General features: G+C 43.3%; 1 protein-coding gene across 1 annotated transcript in view; it reads right to left on the bottom strand.

The window, feature by feature from the left end:
* Window positions 1–4,727: 4,727 nt before the first annotated feature.
* The window catches only part of Dcaf13 (DDB1 and CUL4 associated factor 13), a 28,194-nt gene continuing 9,940 nt past the window's right edge, over window positions 4,728–22,981 (bottom strand). The window contains exons 5-11 of the mRNA XM_050161651.1: window positions 22,390–22,545; window positions 18,532–18,609; window positions 16,945–17,027; window positions 13,802–13,966; window positions 8,427–8,562; window positions 6,646–6,809; window positions 4,728–4,911 (exon numbers count right to left, since the gene is read on the bottom strand). Of these exons, the coding sequence (XP_050017608.1) occupies window positions 4,824–4,911; window positions 6,646–6,809; window positions 8,427–8,562; window positions 13,802–13,966; window positions 16,945–17,027; window positions 18,532–18,609; window positions 22,390–22,545 (870 nt within the window). The 3' untranslated portion in view covers window positions 4,728–4,823. The remainder of the gene's footprint in view (window positions 4,912–6,645; window positions 6,810–8,426; window positions 8,563–13,801; window positions 13,967–16,944; window positions 17,028–18,531; window positions 18,610–22,389; window positions 22,546–22,981) is intronic.

The raw sequence follows: 22,981 nt of genomic DNA, 5'->3' as shown, positions 1-22,981 counted from the left end.
TGTGTGTGTATAAGAACAATTAAAGAAAAACAGACCACGAATTTGAAGGAGGGCAAGGTGGGAGAGATCCATGGGAAACGTTAGGAGGGAGGAAAGGAAAAGAGGGAAATGATTTTTAATTTTAAAAAAAAAAGACAACATTGGCCAACTCATACATTACCCTAGACATCCTTGATTTGTTTCTTATATCTTGAAGCAAGCATCTTCATCAAGATTTCTGTTTACTGAGAGAATTTCATTCTTTTAATCGGAACCCTCCATCTATGTGAAGGTGTGGAACCACGTTGACATACCCATTTTGCATATGACATCAGTCCCAGCCAGGCGGTGGTGGCGCATGCCTTTAATCCCAGCACTCGGGAGGCAGAGGCAGGCGGATCTCTGTGAGTTTGAGGACAGCCTGGTCTACAAGAGCTACTTTCCGGACAGGCTCCAAAGCTACAGAGAAGCCCTGTCCCCACCAAAAAAATAAAAAAGACACATCAGTTTTAGGGAAGGTACTCAAGGCAGCTTATGGAGTTAGTTATTATGGAGTACAAACAGATTTGAAACAATTAGTTTCTTCTGTCCTGTTTACTCTATGTAATCAAAACTTAAGTAAAATTATTCGAAGATATAATTTCCTGCAGGAAATACTTGACATTTATTTTTATGAGTGATAGCAATTTGACAGACACAGATGGCTGACTAGAAAATTTACTACAAACGAAATTGAATTCATTCACTATAAACCAGATTGCATAACGCTATTCAAAGTGTTACATGTCACTTGGAAATAAAACTAATTACTTTTTATAAATTAGTCTTCTGGCCTATTTCTTTAGAATCGAGATTAAACAAAGATATTTGTTCTGAGTTAGATATATCTGAGCTTGAAACTTGTCTATCTGGGCTTTGGTACATACTTTGATAACACTTTTAAATCCAACTGCATTTTAAAATAAGGTTATAAACTTTAAGAACAATTATTTTAGAGGAACATGCATTACCATCATGCCAGACTCAGTGTTTGAATGCACACTCCCTGACATGTCTAGTTATTTAAAGGATTTTTCATATTACCTAATATTTTCATTTCTGTAGCACTTCCATTTTACCCCTGTGAAGGTAAAGATAAAAATTTCTTTCAGATCATTATAAAGTGTCTTTGTTGGGTGCATAGCATGCTGAGAGTCGGCTGTGGTCTGGTCAAACGGGCTTTGGGATGACTACAGTGCAGTCAGTGGTCCAGAGGCTGCACAAGTGTGGCCAGAATTCCAGGGCACATCAGTGGAAAGGGAGATGGCCCGGGAGGTGTCGGTGTGGTTGTTGGGTTTAGCAGCCAGCAGAGGCAAGGGCAGAGCCCATTCTTCAAGGGGCAGTGCATGGCTAACTGCCAAGCTGAAGCTGATTTGGGAAGGAGAAGGCTCAAGTGGATCCAAATGGCGAGAGGATGGGCAGAGAGGTGTCTGCTCATGGAGCAGAAGACACTGAGCATCTGGGAACTTAGCTAAGTCCCAAACCCTTATGTTTTCCTCATAATTTGGGATTGCCCTCTGTATGGTATGAATATGTTTTACTACCATTGGTTATTAAAGAAACTGTTTCATCCAATTGCTTAGTAGAGTAAAGCCAGGTGGGAAATCTGAACAGAGATGTAGAAAGAAAATAGGCAGAGTCAGGGAGACACCATGTAGTTGCTGAAGGAAAAAAGCTGCCAGCCACCAACCTCCAGCAGCCAGCCAGAACCTTACCGGCAAGCACAGCCTTATGGCGATACACAGTATAATAGAAATGGGTTAATTTAAGATGTAAGAGTTAGCTAGAAAAATATGCCTAAGCTATTGGACAGACAGTGCAGTAATTAATATAGTTTCTGTGTTATTATTCAGGTCTGGGTGGCTGAGAAATGAATGAAGAGTCTTTGCCTATACCCATCTAGTAGGAAGAACAGCAACCAGAATGCACCTAGGAGAGTATTTATGGGTGCACATCCAGAGATTTAGGGTAATGAGCTAGAAAAATAGGCAATCAAAATGAACTAAGGCTGACATTCAGTCTCCTTTTCCCATGACCTTTCACCAACTTAGCCCAGGTACCTTCATATTTTTCCTTCATGATATAAAGATTTTGCTATTTATTGCAATGATTAGCTAAAATGTCCTGGGCTTGTCTACCCATATGCAGCCTGTTCTCAAGGCCCCCACTTCTAGATCATGCTAAGCCAGTGGCCAGAAGCAGACGTCTCAGCTGGCAACTAAAGTTACTTGGCTTTGAGAAGTTCCTTTCCTTAGGAACTGAAGGCAGCTAGAAAGCCAACAGATCACTAGGGCTAGTCAGTGACACCAAGGCAGGCTAAGACAATGGCTTTGAGACACACAGAACTGAACTTAGAAAAGATGGGAGGTCAGGGATGACAGGGTATGCAGGACTCGGCTCAGTGGGTGACATCTGCTCCCTTGGGCTGAAATCCCGACCCCAGGCTTCTGCTACTCCTCCCCACATGTAACTGCCTTGTGGCAAATACTCATTGTAACAAAATGGTCCACAATAATCCATGTATTAACTAAAAATTATCTTTATGTTGTGATAGAAATGTTTTATTTCAGTCTGTGTGTATGTGAGCTGCTCGCTATGTCCTTGACCACCTGATTCTCTTCCCTCAGCGTCCTTCTAGCCAGTGAGCTTATTTGAAGCATGTGCCACCACAGCCATCTCCCGCCAAGTTTCTCCCTGTCCTCCTGGACCCACATCTCTACTGCTGGACTTGCACCGCCACACTTAGTTTAGGTGGTGGGGATCAAACCACCTCACATCTGCAGGCGAGAATTCCACTCAGCCACGTCTCCAGCCTACTCAGGCTTCCTCTGAGAGCTGGCTCTGAACCTAGTTTTCTCCTTTAGTGGGGTGCGCTATGGGCTCCAAAGGCATGTCCCCCTCCGTTTCTGTGGCTAGGCGCCTCTGCTCCTTGGCGAAGCATGAACATGTGTGTACTGTATACACACTGGAGACTCGGCTCTGGCCCCACTTCTTACCACCGTCACCTATGCTTTCTGCCCTCTGGATGTCTAAGCTGAGCGTTGTGATCCATTAATCCCTACTACCTAACAAATCACTTATATATCCCCTACTCCCTTCTCTCTCTGGAGAAAGTATTTAACCAAACTTTATACATCGGCCTGGAACATAAAGTGTCTAATAGTAAAGCATTGCTGAAATTAAGAAAGTTTTTCTTCTTCATGAAGAGCAACACACAGAGAAGTCTTTACTTTGAAGACATCTTTCTCCCACTTCTCCTCATCCCTGCAACAGGCCAGGCCAGTGGGCATTTAAGCACTGTTCTCTGGAGGGCTAGTCCTTCCCCGGCAGGCCGGCTTCTCTACTGTGCCGCTGTATTATCCATCTCAGACGTCACAACGCTCCGCAATTACTTATTTCCTGAGACTGACCCCTTCAGTCTGTGGAGATTGAGGACAGACTATGAGTTGTAATAAGGCCTCCCTTTGGGGGTTCTTTTATGAGAATGCAAGGAAAATTAATTTCAATTAAGTGCATGCAAGACACACTGTTTGGTAAACAGCGGGTCAGCAGCTGCTATTGTTACCGTTGTTAATGAAGCCTATGGTCTTACAGAGGGCTTTTCCTTGAGAATCTCTACAGGTATAAGTATGCTATCCAGAGAACACAAGGGATGACACTGAGGATTTGGAGGAAAAGAATGAGTTCATCTCCTGACACCGGCTTAGGTGCTCATAGAGAAAGTCAAGCACAAAGCTGGTACTGCCCTTGACTTAAAAGGCTCATGTGTGGGAGCATGCATGTGCGTGTACACACACACACACACACACACACACACACACACACACACACACGGGGCTGGGGATATAAGAGCACGCGCACATATGAGCACCTGTCAGTTAAGGCTCAGCACAGGTTACTCATTCATTAAGTAACCCATCCACTCACAATACCCACATACAGACAGACACTGACTCATCATGCTCAAAGACCCTGCTGCCAAACACCTTAGTACTTTCTGTGTGGCTTTACGGTCTCGTGCGAATCAATCGACAGGGTTCACAGGGCTGCGATCAATTCTGAATTCACTACTCAAAGACCCAAGCTGACCAGGCTGCTCTCTAGACATCTTAGACCTTAGCCTTTCTTGACCATGACACAGGACAACGAGAAGCTGAAGAGCAACCTGCTTTCTGTTTCCATCAGAGAGAAGGTCACAGCGGCCACATAGCATGGGACGTCTCTGCCTTACTTATGTCCCTGTCTCTTAGGTGGCTCCCCGTGTCCACCATCCTCTCTTCCTTCAGGTTCTACCCTGGCAACCTCACTTGTGAAAAGTGATCTATGCATCTTCTTACAAGAGACTGTGAACCCCAAAAGTGACATTTCAAAATGGTCGGAATCCTGCTGTGTCTGGCTTAGTCTAGGCTCGAATTACAGGAAACTGCTCACATCTCTGACTGGTCAGGCCCTGCAAAGTGTGGGACACTGAACACTATGGAAACCAGGTTGCAGCAGGAGGTAGAGCCTGTGACTCAGCAGGTGGCACTTCTCTTCATGGTGGGAGCACCAAATGCTGAAAGGACACCAGGCAAACATACACGGCAAATGAAGGCACGCACAGCCTTGGCTCCTGTGCAGCCAGCCTTTAGGTCAGCCAAGGGTGAGCAGGAAATGCAAGAGGAGCTGAGTCAAGGAGGGAAAGGAGAGGAAAACACACAACTGCAGTGTTTACTATTAATCCAGAGCCAGGACGTTTATTTACAGAGTTCCCAAATCAGAAGTAGCAAATAATTATATATCAAGCTCGGTAGGAAGACAAAACATTATTTCACGACTGCCACTACGTGTTTCTTCCTCTCTGACACAACTGGCACAGATCCAGGCTTGCTATGTTTACGACGATTCATTTCCCTAGAAATAAACAAAACATATAAAATATGAGCAAGTACATAAAAAAAATCATCTCAGCCAACGGAAACAAATTTAAATCATAAAGCATTTTCTTTCGCTAGTAAGACCACTAGAAAAAAAAGAATTTCCCAATGAGAATAAGGTGAAAAGTTAAATTCAACTTTTCTTATTTAATTGCTTTGTATTTGATGAATCATCAGTGTCTAAGGCTATACCTCCCTGAATGTACCTGATCTTTTCTGATCTTGGAAGCTAAGCAGGGTCAGGACCGGATAGTACTTGGAAGGGAGATCACCTGGGAATACATGGTGCTGTAGGCTTTAAAGCCAGGTGTGCTGGCGATGCCTTTAATCCCAGCACTCAGGAGGCAGAGACAGGCTGATCTCTGAGTTTAAGGCCAGTCTGGTCTAGAGAGTGAGGTCCAGAACTGCCAGGCCACCACACTGAGACTGCCGCCAAAACAAACAAACAAACAAACAAACAAGCGAGATGACAACAAACAGAAACAAAACTCTCAGCTTCCTCTACTAAGTTTAAACGGTAACACAGTTAGTTACTAAGATACATTAACATTATTAAACCCCAACATGTACCCAGGAGCAAAGCAACATAACCTATGCAGTTTAGTAAAGCAACAGTAACTTATGCAGTTTAGTAAACCAACCCCAGCAGCTCTAAGAACTTCCACACTGCATTTCTCCATGGGCTCCATGAGTGTATCCATAGGAGAGAGTGGTGTGGGGTGGGGGGATTTCTGCTTTGGATTCAAATGCTAGCTTTCCCTGCTGCTCAGGTTGAGAAAGGAGGACCACTTGAGCCCAGGAGCTGAAGACCAGCTTAGGAATCACCGTAAGTCCCTCACCTCAAGAAACAGACATGAGATCTCGGATATTATGATAAAACACATTCAAATGTTTTAAAGAAATGATTGCTAAATATGAGTTTTTAAAATTCTTTGCGGTCCAGGCTGGCTTTTATCTCATGGTCCCCAGTACTAGGATTATAGGTATTGGAATTTATTTAGCAAATAGATAGGATAGCATTTCATAATTACAGCTACATTAGAACTGATTTTTAAAAGCATTTTGTGTCTGTAATATTAGTACTGGAGAGGCAGAGAGAGGAGGATCCCTGGGGCTCACTGGCCAACTGGTCCAGCAAATAGGTGATTTCCAGGACCAGTGAGACTGTTTCACAACAGTAAGATGATACAGGGGGACACTTGCTGTGGGCTTCTGGGCACAGGGATTCACATACATGTGCACGTTTGCTCACACATATGCAGGCACGCGTACACTCACACACACACACAAGAGAGAGATTTCATAAATGGACAGATCATGAATCTGTGCTCCATCCTTACACAGGAGCTATGCTAACTAACGCTCTCTGTACTGTTCCAATGTTACAACACCCGCTGCCAAAACAAGCACAGCACACCAGTTTATCATAAAATAGCTCCTCCCTCTCTTCCATCCATGCTACTCACTCTGTAGCTGGACTACTCCAACTGAGAAGTGTGTTCTTATTATGGTAATTCACTTTCTTCACTGGTACTTTAAACATATTCTTAGATGATATTTCCCCAGAGAGTTGTTCAAAAAATGTCTATTGTACATTAGTATATAGACCACTCCTTTATAAGAAAGTGTGCGTTTGACTATGGGGATGAGGTAGCCCAGGGGGAGGGCAGTTAAAAGTGCTGAGGTTAGAGGCAAATGTCCAAACACATACTTTCGGCGACGGGATTCCCTCATGATGCGTTGCTCCTGGATCTGGCTGTAGATGGATTTCGGCAGATGTCGATGGCGAGCAATGCGTTTCACATGCGGATGATATTGAAACTTTTCCTTTAACTTCTGGTTATAATCATTCGCTGCTTTTTCTCGCGATGAAAGCTGAAACAAAGTGCATTTTAGTATCTTCAATTCTTTAGATTTCTTGGGTATAAAAATCTAGGGAGGCTGGGCGATGGTGGCGCACGCCTTTAATCCCAGCACTCGGGAGGCAGAGGCAGGCGGATCACTGTGAGTTCGAGACCAGCCTGGTCTACAGAGCTAGTTCCAGGACAGGCTCCAAAGCCACAGAGAAACCCTGTCTCGAAAAACCAAAAAAAAAAAAAAAAAAAAAAAAAAAAAAAAAAAAATCTAGGGAGCACCCCTTTCTCCTCCCCAAATTCAGCTTTTACAACACAGAGCAAAATGGCCAGTGAGCTTGCAGGCCTGTGTGAGCCGTGCAGCTCTGAAACCGCACACCAACAATGTAAACACAACATCACTGAAGGGCAGGGCTGTGGGGCCCGCAGAGCTGGAGCCCACCAGGTATAGAGCACAGAAAAGGCATCCATTGCAATCAGTCGCCTTAGGTTTTGGTAAAAACGTAACTACACAAAAAGAAAAAAGTATTTGGTCCCGTAATAGGTTTTGTTTAACAATGCTAAGAATAAAGCAAACACACTAGAACACTTAATAATGAATGAATACTGAGACACAGTGAAACACCTAATGATAACTGAATTTAAAATAGAATTACCTTCCATTATTGCTGAGTTGCCTGGATTTTACTACCAGGGCTAAGCAGAAAACACTTCAAACCTAACATTCCCCTTTTAGTACTTGTCTCTCAGAAACAAGCTGTACATTCTACAGAGGGAGGTGGAACGTTAGAAAATATAAACAACAACAACAAAACCCAAGTCAACCATTATCTTACAACCCAGATGCAGCTGCATTTTCATGGACTCTGGATCTTTGGCAATGGTGATCTCTCAGGGATGTGGAGCTCAGTCCCACTGCCGTGACAGCAGCAGCGTCTTCCTAACCCTGCACTCCAAGTCTCCACATCTCTCTCCCACCAAAGAAAACAAAGAACCAGGAGAGCATGAGTGCGATCAATCTGAATTCATAAAACCTTCCGATAACTGGCAGTGGTGGCACATACCTTTAATCCTAGCACCCAGGACGCAGTGCCAGGTAGATCTCTGAGTTTGAGGCCAGCCTGGTCTATAGTGTAAATTCCAGTACAGCCAGGGTTACACAGAGAAAGACTGTCTCGAAAAACCAAAACCAAAATAAAACCAAAACAAACCCACAAAAAAGAAAACAAAGCCTCTGAAAGCGCACTTGTTGTGGACACCTACAGCTGGTGCCAGGAAGGCTAAAGTCTACATGGGGTCGTCCTCCACTGCTCCCAGCTTAGTTGAGACCAAGTCTGTCTCTGAACCTGGACCTAGCCAATTCAACCAGCTGGTCCTCCAGTCTGGACAGGGAGCCGCAGGGAGCCTCCTCATCCTTAGTCCACTGTCAGGGAGTACTGGCCTGTTGCTATCTATGTCTGGTATGTTCTATGGATAAACTCAGGTCCCCCAAAAGAGCCCTCTGCTCAGCCTTGCAGGAAAAGTCAGTAAACCTTTTGTTTGCTTTGGTGCTGACTTTTGGTTAATCTGATCAATCAGGTACTTCAAAAAGCTTTTACAAAATGACATTCGGTAACACTGAAAGCTGGTCTGAGCTTACCACGCCCAGCTTCTCCGAGGCGTTAGCCTTCCAGAGGCGGATGTTCATCTCGTCAGAGCCACACATGATGTACTTGCTGTCAGAGGTCCACTTCACACAGATAACGTGCTGCATTCTCTTTGTGTGATACACTTCCCTGCAGAAGAGGAAATTTTAAAACAGATTTCTTTAACCACTGTCTACCAGGGACCAGAAAACCATTTTTGTGTCCTGAGAAAGTATAAAAGGAAAATTCAGTTTCATTTTATTGAACTTTACTAATAAGGTTCTATTCTAAACACTTAGGAATTAAAATTAAAAATGGATCACCTGACATGCAATAATAGAAATAAATATAAACACACTTAGTAAAACTGTATACAAAATTGTTGAAAGTATAAGAAACAAAATTTAATTTTAATTTAGGGATAACTTTGGAAGCTTCCTCCACTCCCACTTTCAAGACAGGGTTTCCCTGTTTAGTTCTGTAGACCAGAGATCAGCCTGCCTCTGCCCCACAAGTGCTTGGGTTGAGGGGGTGAGTGTGCTTCCACACCTGGCTAGACATGGCTTATTCTTAATAAATACTGACGCATCCCCAATTTAATTCAGGTCAACAGCCACCACCCCCAATGACATTTTCCTGGGAAATAAAATTAATGCAGTGGCCTCAAAGAGTACATCCCAGCACGCTGAAGCCAGCTCTGCTTTTTGCTTGAGCACTGTCTTAAAAACCTAACTGAAGTGAGAGTTTATTTACATGTGTGAAAACAGGGAGGGCTGCAGAAGTGTCTGAGAGGCTGAGGTAAGAATCATCTCAACAGCAGGGCGAGTCAGAACTTGGGATGCTGGGAAGCAGGCTGGGGGAGTTCACAGGAGGTGCTATATGGGGAGTGTGAAGAAGGGCATTTCAGAGAGAGGAAAAGGGTCAGAGAAATTAAGACGAGCTGTCTTAGTTCCAAATACAGAAAAACAAGTCAAAATGCAGATGGCATAATAGAAAGGTAACAAGTCTAACAAATTATCCACAGTAAAATAAACCAGACAACCACATCAGATAAAACCCACTTACAGACCGTATCTCTAGATGCACTTATGCACTAGCCTTGTTCACTGTCTCTCTCTCTCACACACACATACACACACGCGCACCAGGAACCATCAAAAACAACTTGCTCGTGTGACTCAGTCAAAGCTCCGGCAGGCACTGAAGCAACTCAAGGTCCTTCTCAGTGGTGAACTATGTAATCCCTAGCCCCTTGTTTACAACATGCTGAGTGTACTAAGTTCACTAAACATTATAGTAGGAGACATTTTTAAAGACAAAATAGTCTAAGCCCACTTTCTCTTGTGAATGCTGCTGATTTTGCTTGCTGGCCTAGTGAACTGTGAACCGACTTGCACTGCTGGAGCCCACACTGTGGAAACACTGAACAGAGCCCTGCACAGGCACAGCATGGCAGGTGCACAGCATGCACATGCACAACAAATAAACCGTATTTCTAACAATTAAAGCACACTCGAGAGCCAGCATGATCTATATACCCACCCCAAATTTACTCGATGGGTTACAGAGATAGATCGCTTGTCTGGCATGCATGAAGTCATAGGTTTGCTTTCCAGCACCGCATAAAACCAGACATGGTGGTACATGCCTGTAAGCTCAGCACATGGGAGGCAGGATCAGGAGTTCAATGTCATCTTTGGATATACAGCAATTTACAGTCAGCCTGGAATATAAGAGACTTTTTTTTTTTCTTTTTTAAGAGACAGGGTTTCTTTGTGTAGCCCTGGTTGTCTTGAAATTCGCTCCATAGACTAGGCTGGCCTTGAACTCAGAGATCTGCCCACCTCTGCTTCCCAAGTGCTGGCATTAAAGATGTGTGCTACCACCCAGCACAAGAGACTTTTAAAACAAGACAAAACTAACCCTCAAAGCTAAATAGTGAACTCCAACCATTTTAATGTCTTTCAAGATCAAACGCTTTTAAAATAAAATAAAAGCATTCAAAGTGTTCTGTAAGCTTGGTCACACATGCTCTGTAATGACAGAAAGGAAGAACAGACCATGGAGGATGAACTGGAACTAGCTCTCAAGCATGTTTGGATAAACAGGAAGAAGAACACTACTGAATGTTCAAATGACACCAGGACAAAATCCCCCAGCAATGGAGTGTAAGAATTTCCATCTATGACTGTTATCACCTGAGCTTCCTAGATATACCTCAACTATTCCACTTTCTATTCTCTGACTCATTCCATCCATTCTTTGCTTACACACCATATTAGCACAATCCCGCTACCTTTAGAAAGCTAGATGCCCAAAATGATGGAGTTTTTGATTTTTCATACTTTTACAAGTGTAAGACTCTTGTAGGAAACTTCAAACTTCACAGGAATGTGGGGGAATGCCACGGTCATTACAAAAGCCACCAGCAGCAGAGGACAGAAGTGTGCAGTGAAAACTGAAGCTCTGAGAATACTCATTAGTATGCACCTGACTCAAGCCCAGAAGCCATCACAATCGTCTGCTGGTAAGGAGTAAGACGCGGTATCAATGCAGCTTCCTCACACGAGAGCGGAGAAAGAAGTAACAACAGTGAGAACTTTAGACACGCAGAGTGGCTAGGACCAAAAAGGTGGAGTTCTTCGCTCTCAGGATGGCTGTATGGAAGGTCTCTTAGCGGCATAAACTCCACACCCGCTACACCCTGCTTGTTGTCTAGTACTGACTGTCTCACTGGAAAGAGGGTGAGTCAGAAAATGGACCAGTTGTACCTTTGAAAACAAACATCATTCTTCCAGAAGGTACAGGAGCCTTCCATGCTACAGAAGACAAGCTAGTTTATTCCAAATATTCCTTACTACGCACAACGACGGTGTGGTATCTCCCCTTCCTTCCCTTCATCACCAGCTAGACACATCACTACAGCTTTCTCCAGGAATCCTGTGCTGTGGGAAAACGCTCATACACTGTAAAGATCTATCACTCATATTGGTTTAATAAAACGCTGATCGGCCAGTAGCCAGGCAGGCAATATAGGCAGGACAACAAGACTAGGAGAATTCTGGGAAGAGGAAAGACAGAGACGCAGTCACCAGTCAGACACAGAGGAAGTAAGGTAAGAATGCCTCGTTGAGAAAAGATACTAAGCCGTGTGACTAAACAAGAATTATGGGTTAAGTTCTAGAGCCAGTTAATAATAACCTAATAGGCCAAACAATTTGTCATTAATATAAGCCTCAGTGTGTTTCTTTGGGACTGAACAGCTGCGGGTTCAGGGAGGGTAAAAACTTCTGTCTACAATCCTAGGTCACTCAATCAAGAAAGGGAAAACACACACACACACACACACACACACACACACACGTATGTGCATTTATATATTCATCTAAATTATTTTCTTTTTATATTTTAAGAGGCATTTATGAGCAATCATATATCTCTGACTGACTATCCCAACCTGTCAACAGTCTTTATCTGTCCCACTGTGATTTTGTAGGACAGCCTGTGCGGTTAGTTTTGTCAATCTGACAAGCAAGAGTCACCTGGGAAGAGGAACTTTAAATGCCTCCATCAGATGAAGCTATAGGTAGATCTACAGGGCATTTTCTTGATTAATGACTGATGTGTGACAGCCCATCCCTGGAGAAAGGAGTTCTAGTGGTTAAAAAAAAAAAAAAAAGTGTTTGCCTCTAGGCTCCTGCTTTGAGTTCCTGCCCTGACTCCTGATAGGGAATCTCTGTAAACCAATTATCTTTAAGAGATGGGACCAAGTTAGGGTGTGGCTTTGTGCCCTCTCTCTGTGTGGTTCCCTCACAGCACAGCTGAGCTTGGACTTCTTGTTTCTGTTTCGTGAGTTTGCCTCTTATAATAAATAAAAATGTAACTGTTTTATCTTTTAGCTAGCCTGGTTATTTCTCAACTTGAGATAATTCAACAGACTCCCCTTCATTGACAGACTGACTAGGATGTATAAATCAGATACTCTTTCCTCCCCAAGTTGCTTTTGGTCATGGTGCTTTGCCTCAGCAATAGAAAGCAAACCAAAATAGCCTGGAACTTACAATCTTCCTGCTTCTACCTCCTGAGGAGCACCAAGCTTAGTGTCCTAAGTTTTATGGGATCAATTGCTTCAGTTTCCCTTGGTTTATGTGGTACTTACAGGAGAGCGTCTCTAAGAACAGAGAGTGTGCATGCAGTTTGTAAACCGCAGCACACAAGCCTGGCTCTAAGGAGTGACGGTCTAGGCAGAACTCATGGGTTCAGCACTTGCATGAGGGCCTTGTAACATCCCCAGCATCACCAAGTCAGCCAGTGAAGTAAAAATTAAAGTACAAAATTTCCCTGACGACTCTGAAAATGCCACAATTCTCTATCAACTGTCTCAACATAAAAATGCACGGATGTATAAAGAGCGCACTGAATCACATATAAGTGGTAAAGTTAAGCTGTAGGAAACAACTCAGACTAAGTGTGCTCATAGGCTGAGATACCCAGTGGATCAGCGTAGCATCTCCCACCTCCCAGCTCAGGTGAAGTGACCAAGTTAATGCCATCTTGTCCCCACCGCATTTTATGTCTGCCTACTCTACTTCTCCGCCTTCCATCCCCCTCAACAGCCACAGCTGCCTTGGCAACGCTTTGGGGATTGTCCGTGAACCTAACCATGGTCTAGACATATTACACAAAATATTTGGTATTTGTGCAACCTTAAACATAAAACTACAATAAATCAGAAATAATTGTCGTGTAATGTCTGGAATGCACTGCTGAGGCTTGCAAAAGAAAAGATGTTACCATACGGTAAGATAACACCGCCCCAGTGGCATTCCCCTGAGCACGGTCGTAAATTGGGATTTTGTCTTTTAAAATGATGTACCCTGAGCTTGGTCACCAAGAGACATTTCAGAAGCACAAGCTGCTCTTGGTCTAGCCATTAATAAAATGTCTCAGAACTTTTCATCGGATTAATCAACCAACTCTTGATTGTTGGTAACTACCTTGTGTGGACCACTTCATAGGTTCTGACTAACCTAGAAAGGAGGAGAATGAGCTCAATATCTAAACCGCTTTTCCTGCACATTTTTGCCTGGTAGAGTAAGTTGGATTTGAATGTGTAAAAAACAATACCAGGAGTATTATTCATTGCTTTTAAAACTACTTTCAGAAAAAGAAAGTATCTGAGTTCTTAACCATCAAATTCAACTTTTAATAGGCTTATTGGAAATAATCTCCTACTCAATAAAACAAACCACCTGATTTGATCCGACACAATTCAGTGGAGTGACACTCCATGTCACAATCCCCAAGCCCTATTATATACACACCAACAGCCACCTTCTAAGAAAAACAAAGGGTTACCAGGACTAAACAGACCATGCCAGTCACATACCTGCTCCGGCTCCTCTCCACAGGGAAGATTCGGATAGACTTATCGAAGCTGGCAGACACAAACTCTTTCCCAGTGGGGGAGTAGTCCACGTCAAGTACTGCAGAGACGTGTTCCATGTGCACCTGAACAGGTGTGTCCAGGGCACGCATATCAAAAGTATACAAGCTGTAAAACATCATTAAATGTTTCATTCAAATTTCTACAAAGAAGCCATATGTAGTATTAAAAGAACATTAGCTAAATAAGGACCCCCCCCCCTTATTAAGCAGTCCGATTCTGAATACAGTTAAGGCAGGTAAGACACAGAGAAAAACACCAGTAATTCTGCTTTGGAACATCATCACACAAAATAGAAAATAGCAATGTGACAGCTCCATGAGTAAGGGTGTACCGTCAGACTAGTGACCTGAGCGCAGTCCTCAGGACCCACGTGGTGCCCTCTGACCCCCACATGTGCATTACGGGTTGTGCCCGTGGATGCGCACACTCACAAATGTGGAAGGGCCAGAGAGCAGCACCCTCTGTGAGGACAGGAGTTCACATTCTGGAACAGGGCCCTCACTGATCCTGATTAAGCTGGCAATTCCCAAACTAGGATAAAATCATTCTCTTTCCTTAACCCCGCAATCTATGGCCATTTGTTAGTTGTCTGGACTAGGATAATGATAGAACACAACACATGCAGGCAAGCATTTACAAAAACTCATAATATTCTTATCAAAAGACAAGCCACTCTGGGTAGGGTGCTTAGGGCTTCATGCCTGTAGCCTCACCAACCAAGAGACTGAAACAGGAGCAAGTTCTAGGCCAACCTGAGCCCATCTCAGGAAAGATCAAAACAAACAGCCCAAAGCACTACTCCTTCTAAGAGCTTCCAACAACCCCTAGGCTTGAGCCAGGGTCTCTCTGATTTGGAGCTTTAATTTCTGACTTGACAGCTACAACACACTGTCCGCCTGACACGTGATTCCCAACACTTCTTTCCTTAAAACACATAGCTTTTCTACAAATTGTTTCAACATTCTGTGGAGAAAAAAAAATGCAAATCTGTTCAAATTCCAAGCACATCAATCCTTCTGGACAGGATTGCCTATGGTCATTCTTGAGGAGCATCTACTCTACACCCTTCTTCCTACAGACAGCAAGACCCACTTCCTACAGTAACAGCTGGATGCTTTAGATCTGAATCTTTAGATCTGACACAGAGCAGAGGCCCCACAACAGACCCTTCTGTCTGAGCGAGGCTCTCATGCAGCCCTTCAGCCACGCGGCCAAATTTTCTCCATAGCAGATAACCCTGAACTCCTCTCCTCATCCTTCTTGCCTCAGTTTCCCCAGTGCTAGGATTACAGGCATACACCATCATACTCACCAAGAGTATTTTAAAAATAAGGACAATTATGAAAAACTAGCAGTCATTTCTTATAAGCGATATGTCTTGTTTTAGGAACTGTATGTAATTCTTTCCAAGGCAAGAAGTGAGAAATTCCAAGAAGGCTCTGAAAAAAGATTATTTTGGCGAAGAGCTAGTTCACAACGTACTTTAGATCTCAGCAAAGAGGTCACTGCGCTGCAGCATGACTCTTGTCTTTTGTTGTCTTTAATTGCACAGCACTCTTTCATTTCAAAGCATCTATTACAGGAAGAAAGGCCTCAATGTGGCTGGTACTGCTAATGGCGCCACTGCACTTCTCAATACAGTAATCGTACAAGAGAACTTCAGGCAGTGCCACTGAAGAACCTGTAGTTCCAAGTACGAGCTGATACTGCTGCCGTTTAGTCTCTAATCTATACAAAGACTTTTTACTTATGTGCATGTGCATGTGTGTGAACTTCCTTGTCTGTGTGTGCACTACGTATGTGCAGGGGCCTTCAGAAGCCAGAAGAGGGCGTCAGACACCTGGAACCAGACTTACAGGTGGCTGTGAGCTGCCCAATGTGGGTGCTGGCATCAGAACATGGGTCCTCTGCAAGAGTAATGAAAACTCTAACTGTTGAGCCATCTCTCCAGCCTCTGGTGGACAGATTTAAAATACAGAAAATCTAAAGTTCAAATCCACCAAGTTTGTATCTTCTCAAAAAGTTGTTAAAAATGTACTTAAAGCCAGGCAGGGGTTCACACGTTTAATCCCAGCACTCAGGAGACAGAGGCAGATCTCTGAGTTCAAGGCCAGCCTGGTCTACAGAGTAAGTTCCAGGATAATCATGGATACACAGAGAAACCCTATCTTAAAAAAACCAAAGAAAGAAAGAAAAAAGTCCTTTAAAATAATAATAAAATGCATTAAAAATAAAAATAAAGTAAGACTGATCTATACTTTTCACTGGATTAGGCTCTCTGGCTAAGACACCTGACCTGACTTGACTGAACAAACGCCGAGGCGATGGATAAGACAGCCAATGGGCAATGTCCAACAGGAGTAAAGCATCACATAAGGATCTAAATCTCACAGAGGTCAAAGCAAGTCTGCTAGGTCAGCTTTTCAGGCACAGAAAATATATGCAACTACTAAGCTAAAAATTGAAACGATCACTTTCTTTACTAATGACAGCGGACAGTTTAACTACAAGAGCTACAGCTGCCTGAGGAGTCAGAAACACCTGTAAAACACCTGTAATGTACGGACCAAGCATTACTTGTTCATGTTTGTTCTGAAACGATGTCTTCCTATAGAACCCAAGCTGGCTTTGAACATACCATGTAACCCTGGTAGCCTCACACTCAATCCTCCTGCCTCAACCTCCGGAATGCTAGGAACACAGACTTGCGACATCAAACCTGCTGGTCCAGTCATCACTTAAATGGCCTACAGCAGGGATCATATAGTTTCCTGTGCTTGGTCAGGGCTGTACTGTAACTCCCCAGCATGGGCATCACAACGGACCAGGAGACAGCAAACAATCACAGCCACAGGCATGAGACAGGATTTACCCAAAGATGCCAGCTTACTGTTTTTTGTCTAAGTTATTCTAAAATCCGAGAGAATTTTTTTTCCTAAAAACTTCTCCAATTTGGGAAATTATTTTCAGCCTAACAAAGGCAGCTTCCAAATTCACTGACGAAAGCGCCCTCAGCAGGTGAGACGTGCGTGTTGACAAGGCCATGCAGCGAGTAGGTGAGTTTCTAGGAGAGAGACACTTACTTATAATCTTCATTTGCTGCAGTAAAATGGAAAGCTTCCATAGGGTTCCAGCAGATTGTATTTGTTCTCATATCCAAGATAACCTGAGAAAGGATCACCCACCACCACAAATTAACATATAGGAAATAATACATCTACTTTCTTTTGGTCTGATTGGAGCAAGTCCTTTAGTATGCACAGTGCACAATTCAGAGCATGGTGAATGAAATCCATGACTATTCCTGAGAACAGAGCGGTAACTATAGTTAACACCTAGCCCCTGAACTTCAAATGACTTTTTTTAAAAATATTTATTTATTTATTTATTTATTTACTTACTTACTTATTTATTATGTATACAATATTCTGCCTGTGTGTATGCCTGAAGGCCAGAAGAGGGCACCAGACCTCTTTACAGATGGTTGTGAGCCACCATGTGGCTGCTGGGAATTGAACTCAGGACCTTTGGAAGAGCAGGCAATGCTCTTAAGCACTGAGCCATCTCTCCAGCTCCCTTCAAATGACTTTTAAAACAAATGAACGCAATGCAAGCTGGGCCGAGATTGTGAGTGCACCAGATGACAGACTACAGTTACTTTCTTCCATTCACAGCGAATGGACCTACACTAAAGCAGGCTATGTATGCAGATGTGTGTACTTGTCAAAGACTACTATTCAGTAAACTAGAACTTCATGTCAGCTTTTTAAAAAGTATGTCTTTTTTCTATAAATATACAGCAAGGTACTGGTTAATACCATCAAAGTTCATGTATCACAGGATAAATAACTAATTTTCACTTTTAATGAATAATGAATATGCTAATCTCATTCTTTCTACTTTTAATATTTCTGAATCTATCAACATATTACAAAATGTTTTTTTTTTTTTCTTATTCTTTTGCTAGAGTCTCATTGAGCCTAAGCTGGCCTGGAACTCAGTGTCAGGATGACCTTGAATTCCCGGTCCTCCTCCTTCACCTAGCAAGTGCTAGGACTGCAAACCTGGAACACCACATCTAACTGACAAAAGGAATTCTGTATGTGAACTGTGCCATACACTCATGGCGCATGAATGACATCTAGCCCTTCTTGTGCCCTGACAATACTACAATGCTTGATGTCAACTCTTCTTAAAATGGTAGTCCACTTCATGTACAAACAACATTCCTCTCTTGACAGTTGACAAACGATGTACTAACTTTGATATCTAAGTCCTGAAATGACCATGGCGAATGAAGACTAGGAAAACCCCCTCATCAGCACGACAGTGCTTGTCTAACCAAGAGTCGGACTAGCGTCAGCATGTAATTAAAACAGCTGCCTATACGGATGAGTGCTAAAACCGTTTTGAATAAAATAATGGCTATGCCGCATGATAATCAAGCTCCCCTCAAATTAGTACATATTAAGTAATGCAATGAAACATCTTTCATTTTAAAAACTTCAATTTAGCAAGGACTAATGAAACGCCTAAGGTGTACTGGCATTACTGAAGTCACAAAGAGACAGAGTCTAAAATCAATGGAGAGCTGGATGTCATTACCATCGTCACTTGATATACAGAATGCCTTAACAACTGTATAACACACAGACAAGACCAGAACTCACCTTCTTCAGAGGCGTGGCTTGCCGCATATCATACAATACTATATTCCTATCAGAAGCACAACTTCCCAGGATAAATGTCTAAAAATAATGGCAACAATCATCAATTAAAAGCCAGGCTTGGAAGCAAAAGATGTCTATTTAAAACAAAAATTATTTATCTTTAATATTTATATCCCATTTTATGAGGGTTTAATAAATCACCATAATCTCAGCTAAGACAAGTATTTTCATGTTTAAATCTCCATACATGTATTTTAGGTAGTGGCAATAACAATATGCCCTGTTTCTAGCAGAACGTATTTTACTTATTTGCTCTCCAATGTAAGATTTAGTTACTGCTTTTGACTGCTATAAATAAGACTTCAGGAAATATTTTCAGACATTAAACTCTTTTTTTGAATTGTTTCCTTAACATAAAATTTCTGGAGTGGTATTAGTGAATCAAAAATGTTAATGATTTTATGACATTTAAGGTTACTTATTTTTCAAAAGTGATGCTAATATCACTGTCATGTGAGAATGTACTTTTTATTACAACTATGACAATATTTTCTAAACACTCAAATTTTTTGCTTTATTAGAAGTAAACATTTCCTTTTGTTTGTGGCTGCTGCATAAATACGCTCTGTCCTTTATGGGACTGAGTGTGTGCACCATGTGCTTGTGTGTGTGTGGTTTATGCATGCATGCGAGTAAAGGTGCACGTGGAGATCAGAGGTCAATGTTGGGTGTCTTTCTCCTGCTCTCTGTCCTATGCTCTGTCACAGGACATCTTCCACAGCCACCATTCAGCTCCAGTGGCTGGTCGGCACATCCTGGGATCCGCCTATCTCTGCGCTCCATAGCACTGGGTTGCAGACATGCACTAGCGTGCCCAGGTCTTACATGAATGCTGGAGATGCAAGCCCAGGTCCTCATTATTGCTCAGCACACGTTATACTCCCTGAGCTATCTCCTGAGCCATGTGTGTCCATCTGTCCTCCTTCCCTCCTTCCACAGGAGTCTTTAGCTCACTATGTTGTCCAGGATGGCATCAAGCTTGTGACCCTCCGGTCTTGGTTTCCAGGCATGCACCGCCACATGACTTATGACACTTATGACAGGCCTTGGTGTTGAGTGAAAATGGGCTACCGTCCAGTAGAGGCCTGATTCCACTTGTGCATATGCGGTGTGTGCATAGGAGGGTGGGCTCGCCTGTGCCTGGAAGCCAACTGTGCTGCTCTATCCTTCACGTTCTTTGTTGGGCGCATGCGTGTACTCTTCACAGGTGTGGACGCTGGGAAACAGCCTTACAGGAGTGAGTTCTCTCCTCCTGCCACATGGGTTCCAGGAATTAACTCAGGCTTCAGGCTGGTGGTCCGTGGGCAAGTATGTACTGAGCCATCTCCCCCATCTTCTCAGCCCTTCAAAAATCTTCGAGAATTCGTTTATGTGAATAACTGTTTTGCCTGCATGTATGTCTATGCACCACATGCATGCCTGGTGCCTGTAGATGCAGAATAGAGTGATGGGTTCCTTGGAACTGGAATTACAGATGGCTGTGAGACACCCATGTGGATGCCGGGCACCAAATCTAGGTCTCCTACAAGAACAGCAAGTACTCTTAACCACTGAGTCATCTCTTCAGCTCCTCTATCCCTTTTATTTTCTAAGACAGTCTTTCACTGTCTTTGAAGCTCACCATGTTGGCTAGAACTAACCTGTGAATCCCTGGGATTCCTGTCTCCACGCTTTAACATAGGTTCTAGGCATGCTGCTATGCTCAGGATCCCTGTCTCTGCACCCTAACATAGGCTACAGACACACCACATGCTCAGCTTCTACATGGGTGCTGTGGATCCAAGTTCAGTCCCCTTGCTTATACAGCAGGCCTGCTTCCCACGAAGTCATCCCTCAGCCCCTGATCCCACTCCTTGTAACACTCTTCCTTAGTCGTGGCTCCAGATACCATAGCTCTTGGCTTCTGTCTAACACCACTTCCTGTCGCAAGCAGAGCAGTTCCTACCATGTGCACAGAGTTTAATGAAATAGAAACGAAGGGTAAAGGCATGATCTGGGTCCCTCTCTTTTCAAAAGCCTGTCTCAATGGTTGCTTCTGAGATCTCTGTTAGCTCTTAACCTCTTAACTTTTAGTAGCTTTTCATTATGTTACCTTTGAGTAAGACCAGGGCCAATTTCTAAAACAAAGACTTTGAAATGAACATAACAAAAAGTTCCACCCGGACTGAATATAAACTTTCACACTACAAAATGTGACAATCTTCAGTATTATCTTCTGACTTTACCAGAATTTTGGGCTTCAATATTTTAACAGAAAATTAATTATTAATGAATAAAGGAAATAACTACTCTGTTTGTTCACAGCAATTGGCCCCACCCTCTCCATTAGCTTTAATACAGGGTAAGAGACACGCACATCATTTGCTTTTATCACTAAGTCAATTCATAAGATAAAAAAGCCAATGGACAAATAGAGCTATTAAATAGGCAAGTTTGAAAAACATGGTCGATAGGTCATGACCAGTAATTATGATTTCACAACTGGCCATTAGCTCTTCTGATATGTTCATCAAAATAGGAAAGCATAATATTTGTATGCCCTGTCAAAAACTAGCAATCACTGTCTGTGTTTCCTGCTGTGTGTCAGTAAGACAACCAAAGAGAAAGGGAAGGGAGATGCAGGAGGCACTCAGAACACATGGCTCTGACAAAACAAGACTAGGGATCAGTGAACCTTCTCCATAAGCCAGGAAGAAGGTATTTTAGGCTTCACAGGCATGTGATTCCCAGAGCAATGACTCTAATTTTTCACTATGGTAAAAAAGTGGCTGCAGACAGTAGAGTAAGAGGTCTGCTTGTGTTCTAGTGAGACATTGTATCAGGCAGTGGATACGCTGCAACCCCTGCTCTGGGCCTGTGGGCAGCCTCATTCAGAAGTGTGAATCCAGGCACATTCTGGAGGCAGGGTAGCCGTGTCTGCTGGCCTCTTGGCAATCCGTCTAGCACAAGCTTACACTGTGCTGCAGCACACCATGTCCCAGCACACCGCATGTACAGTTATACTCCGCTACTCTGGCCTAGCCGTCCCTCCCTCTCTTACCACACTGGCTCTGAGAGAGTCTGAAATCTGCATTCCAGGATTTCCTCTCACAAATTTACAAGGTAGCTTCCTAGTAACACTGAAAGAAAGGGCGTCTTGACTGAGTCTTCTGGACAATGAGGTCATTTATTGTTATGCATTCAGAAAAGATCAGGAAAAGGTCTGGAATACAACGGCCCCATTATGCTCCAGGCCAATCTCTCTTCCCAAGTTCACAAATAGATAGTATGCAAGGCCGACCTCACATCTGCACTTAGACCAAGAAGGAATTAGGAATAAACTCACATTTCAGAGCATAGACGACCTGAAAGTACTAACCATGCAGTCCAGGAGTGGCCATGCATATTACTGTGAGCCATGGGCACCCTGTGACTTACAGACACGGACCAGCATGCTCAGTGCTCACTCTCGTGACCGCAGGAGGACAAAGGAAAAGGAGCATCTTCCTCAAAGTACAACGGTACAGATGGAACAGTGTGGGGAGCATGGGAAGGAGAGCTAATGAGAGGCCTGGGAAAAAGGGTCGCAAGTTCAAGACCAGTCTGTGATACCCAAGGGCTTCAAAAACAAAAGCATAAAGAGGCAAGTATTTATTTGGATTCTACTCTGAGGTCAGCTGAGAGTTCACAGAACCCAAATATAACCTGGAAAACTTATCAAATGCCAGAAAACCATTCAAATGTAGAAAATGCTTCCTGAACAGGGCTCAGATTTCATGTTAATCAATAAGCAGAACTTATTTTTTAAAGGAACATTACCTCAATGGGGTTAAATTTAACACTGCATATACTGTCAAATCCCCAGTTCATTGAGCACACAGGGCTGGTTCTTTGTTCGTCCCAAATGTCCACTTGCTGTCCACAGGTGGCGAAGACGGGGTCTTTCCAGTGATGGTCAATGCCGGTGTACACTGTCTTTGGAAGCCAAGGGTGTTAGACACGTGCGCCTCACTAAGACTTTAGACCAGCATACTTTAGAAATCCTTGCTACAAAGAACTTCTTTCCTGTTCTCCCACAACCCTTTACCACGCACTGTGAACCGAGCTTCCTCCATTTGGGGAGTTACAGGTTGGCACATCCAGGATGTAACAGGCAAACTTCACTCTGGAAGAGCCACCTTAACAGTCATGCCATCTCCCCTTTGGGCAAATGTAAAGAAATTTCTTTGAAGTCCTTCATTAAAGGGCAAAAGGTGCCAGATGGCAGGGGTGGCAGTGGACACTTTTAATCCCAGCACTCAGGAGGCAGAGGCAGGAAGATCTCTTTGAGAACAAGGTCACAGCTTGGTCAAAGACCTAATTCCAGGACAGCCAGGGCTGTGATGTGGGAGTGATTTCTTATTAATAAAGA

This window comes from Alexandromys fortis, unplaced genomic scaffold (genome assembly GCF_014885135.2).
Source record: "Alexandromys fortis isolate MF-2015 unplaced genomic scaffold, M_Fortis_MF-2015_v1.1 scaffold_17, whole genome shotgun sequence".
In the NCBI taxonomy this organism is placed as follows: Eukaryota; Metazoa; Chordata; class Mammalia; order Rodentia; family Cricetidae; genus Alexandromys; species Alexandromys fortis.
Note: the sequence above shows the minus strand (reverse complement) of the source record. Positions and strands in the feature narration are given on the sequence as shown.